Source organism: Echinops telfairi, unplaced genomic scaffold (genome assembly GCF_000313985.2).
Source record: "Echinops telfairi isolate 266 unplaced genomic scaffold, ASM31398v2 ScPeMD7_36;HRSCAF=134, whole genome shotgun sequence".
Taxonomy (NCBI): domain Eukaryota; kingdom Metazoa; phylum Chordata; class Mammalia; order Afrosoricida; family Tenrecidae; genus Echinops; species Echinops telfairi.
In genome coordinates this window covers 3,741,063-3,744,884 of record NW_022103934.1, presented here as the reverse complement: position 1 = coordinate 3,744,884, position 3,822 = coordinate 3,741,063, and the positions used below count along the sequence as shown (strand labels likewise).

General features: G+C 58.8%; 1 protein-coding gene across 1 annotated transcript in view; it reads right to left on the bottom strand.

Moving 5' to 3' along the window:
• Window positions 1-1,999: 1,999 nt before the first annotated feature.
• FCER2 (Fc epsilon receptor II) overlaps window positions 2,000-3,822 on the bottom strand; it is an 8,707-nt gene continuing 6,884 nt past the window's right edge. Inside the window, exons 7-9 of the mRNA XM_030885673.1 lie at window positions 3,105-3,259; window positions 2,886-2,992; window positions 2,000-2,141 (exon numbers count right to left, since the gene is read on the bottom strand). Of these exons, the coding sequence (XP_030741533.1) occupies window positions 2,000-2,141; window positions 2,886-2,992; window positions 3,105-3,259 (404 nt within the window). The remainder of the gene's footprint in view (window positions 2,142-2,885; window positions 2,993-3,104; window positions 3,260-3,822) is intronic.

The following is a 3,822-nucleotide window of genomic DNA, read 5'->3' as shown; positions in this document are numbered from 1 at the left end:
CCCTATAGGGCAGAACTCCTGAGACTGTCACTCTTTACAGGAGTAGAAAACCCCACCTTTCTCCCGAGGAGCGCCTGGTGGTTTCAAACTGCTGACCTTGGGGATCACAGCCCAATGCGTACCCACTATACTATACTAGTTTTTCCTTTGCTCCCGATCCCTTCCTTCCTTTTGAGCTTTATCCCAGGGTAACAGCAGCCCTTCTGACTGGGTGTGGTTGGTGGGTCTAAGGAGTACGGGGTTCTGGTGTTACTGTCCACCCTGTAGGCCTGCTGCCATGTGACTGGACGCTGATCCACACGGCTGAGTGTGGAGCCACACTCCAGGGGCGTGTAAAGGCACTAGTATCAAGGGTTTGGCCCGTCTCTGTCAGGCTTACTGGTCATTTTGGTGACTCTCCCACTTTTCTCCCCCATTCTATCCAGGACCCATTGCGATCCCTTTCAGAATGGTCAGCAGTGGTAGCTGGGCACCATCTACTTCCTCTGGTCTCAGAGCCAGGAGGCTGGGCTCCAGGCAGCCCGTTCCTCCTTGGGTTAAGTGTTTCCATGTCTCTTTGATTCTTCCCCCGCTTCTTGCCTCCAGACAGGAAGAGATGAAGACCCAGACGGCTTGCCCACAGGCTCTGAGGACCCGGTCACTACGTACTGAGATAGGATGCAGAACATTGTCTTGGTGGATTCTCATCATACATACCCTTGACCTTGGTGCGCTCTGGGACAATGGTCCTGGTCTCCCCCCACAGGGCCCAGCAACTCATTCCCCCAAGATACTTGGTTAGAGAGAAGCAGTTTTCATTTATAGGTCTGCCCCCTGTGTGCTCTAGTATATTCATGGGTATGTTGACAGCGTAGGTAAATACAGGTAGAAAAATGACCTCTGCCCCAACTGTTGGCCATTGTCCAACCATTGAGCTGGGGAGTCTTACTCTTACTAGGCCTTGCCTGCTAAGCACTCAGTAGGAAAATTAGGATTACCATCCTGGCCCACCCTCCCACCCCCAGCCGCCACCTGCCTCTGGGCTTGTCTCCATCCTCAGTTCTGATCCTCAGCATCAAAGCTCATGGCTGGAGACCGCTAAGGAGGGGGCAGGGCTGGCATTCTATTTAGTTGACGTAGGTAGCCAGGTGTCTGGGACCCTGACTGTGGGCCCCTCCCCCCAAGGAGAGAGGGTAGGAAGGGTCAGAGATGGTGCACACTGAGGTTGGAGGGAGGGTCCCCTCCCTGGCTGGTGCTGAGCCCTGGTGAAGAGGGGGCCTCTAGCCTTTAGCCTTGGCTGGCAGGGGTTCCTCTGTGGGAACTTGGGAGGGACAGGTCACACTGCCTGCTGTCTTGAGTTACCCAGCACTGCACGTGGTCACTGACCACAGGTTGGAAGCTGGGCTCCGCCCAGAGGTGACCAGGAAGAAAGGCCTGGTGGTCTGAGAAATCAGCCCTTAGCCACCGCCCCCCACCCCCACCCCCCGGAGCCCAGAGGATGGCCGGGAGTCTGCCTCAGCTGGTTAGTTCTTGGTTCACCCGCCATGTATGTATCAGAAGTGGGTGACTTTAGAAAATAGTCCTTGTTCACGCCAGGGACTGAGTCCAGTCCATCCTGCCTGTGGCTCCTCCTCTGTCCCTGGTGGTGGCACCCAGTCCTTGGCATCTGTCCCCCATGATGATGACCCACAAACCCAGAAGGGATGAGGGTTAGGACCCACCCCACAGGGAGCCCTCATGAACCACGGAGGACCCACGCTCACGGGACAGGGCTTTACTTCACATTTGGCAGTGGGGGCAGACACAGTCATGGCAGGCGTTGACAGAGGGCTCAGGTAGGACGAGAGGCGTCTAGGTCTTGGGGTGCTCAGGGTCCTGGCTGTGGTCACAGGAAGGTGTGAAGGCGGCACAGTGAGCAAGGGGCATGGCGAGCTGCAGACAGGCAGGCAGAGGCCCTACCCAAACGGGTAGGTTTGCAGGGAGGCCCGGGCGGCTCCCAGAAGGCAGGCGACAGGGATGGTCAGCACGTGGCCAGCCGCTCACACACCCAGCCATCCAGCGGCTGTCGGCAGGAGGCGTCGTTCCACTGGCCGGAGGTGCCCAGCAGCATCACGCAGTTCTCACCCAGGCCCTGGTCATTGGGCTCCCCCGGGCGCCAGTTGCTGGGGTGAAGGCTCCAGGGTCAGGGGAGGGGAAGGACATGCCCTTCCCCAGCCTCATCCCTGCAGCCTAGATGCCCTCTCCACTGTCTGGGTGCTTTCCTGTGCCCCTGCCTCCCCACAGCCCAGGAATGCCCCTCCTCTGTCCTGGGCCTGAGCCCAAACCCTGACCGAACCCCTCAACTGCAGCCCAGCGGTTTCAGGCCAGAGCAAGGAGCTCTGGTGGCACAACAGTGAAGCATGCAGCTGCTAACTAAAAGGTGGGCAGTTGGCACCCGGCTGCTGTGGTCAGGATGGCAGCCTGGAAAACGCCCCCGGCAGTCCTCTGCTCTGCCCGGCCGAGTTGCCCCCACGCCCACGCTCAGAGTCTGCATCTGAGGGGCCTCTCCTGGCCCCACCTCCCTCCCTCAGCTTCCTGGAGCTTCCTGCCCAGTGTTCCCCTCTGCACCTCCCACCAGGATTGTCCTTCCAGTCTGGACTCAAAGCCCCCCTCCCTGCCTCCCTTCCCCCAGCAGCCAGCAAAGCCTCCTCTCTCACTCCAATAGCCTCACTTTCATTTGCACCCTAGAGACCTCCCTTCTGAGTCTGGGCCTGCGGACCCCTTCTCTGAGCCCTTTCCCCTTTCCCCAAAAGCTTATCTGGGGAGCTCCTCGTCTCATGGGTTCCCCCTTCCTCACCTGTCCCCCCAGTAGCCCAGAGGCCCCCTTCACCTGTCTCCCCAGTCTCTCAGAGGCACCCCCTCCTCACCTGTAATCCACAGGGCTCCCATCTGGCCACACAAACTCGCCCTCCCTGTCCAGGTCCTGAAGGCCAATCCAAGAACCTTTCTTGCTGGCGTGTCTGCTCAGGAAGTCCTGGGAGGGAGGCCTGGACTTGAGAACTGGGGGCCATGCCTAGGCCCCTCCCTCCCATCCCCCGTACAGCAAATGGGAGTAGGTTCCCACCCCCTGCAGAGCGCAAGCCCACCTGCTCCTGGGAGCTGTGGATGCTGACCAGCCGTCCTTGTAGGTCGCTGCAGGCGTGCTTGGCCTGGATCCACTTTCTTGGCTTGGATCTACCAAAGTAGTAGCACTTCTTCTGGAAGTGGATCCACTGCTCAGGACAAATGTTGCAGGCAGAGCCTGGGGTGGACGAGAGGCGCAGGGGTGGCTGTGGTGGGCACCGTGGGCAGAGGGGGTGGTGGGGGTGGCAGTAGATGGAGGTACTCTTGGGTCCAGGATGGAAGCAGACCCACCTTAGGACCTAACAGGGTTGTCTTCTTCCTGGCTCACTGATGCTGACCCAAAGGAGTAGCTCCATGGCCACAACACCTCAGCCATGCCCACAAATACCACCATTGTCAGGATCACCTCAGCCACCGCCACCATGACCACTGTCCACAACACTTCAACAACCAGCACCATCTCACAAACATGACCACTGTCAGGAACACCTCAGCCCCCAATTCCATCACCCCAAACTACCATCATCTGTAACCTGCCAACCACCAACACCATCGCCACAAACTACCACTGTGAGGGAATACTTCGACTCCCACCGCCGCTGCTGCCACCACCTCCCACTGTTCATAGCATCTCAATGGCCAGCATCTCATCACAAAGACCACGGTTGTCAGGGACACTTCCACCACGAACACCCTTGTCACACACACCACGACTCTCAGGAGCACAGCAGCCACCAACAC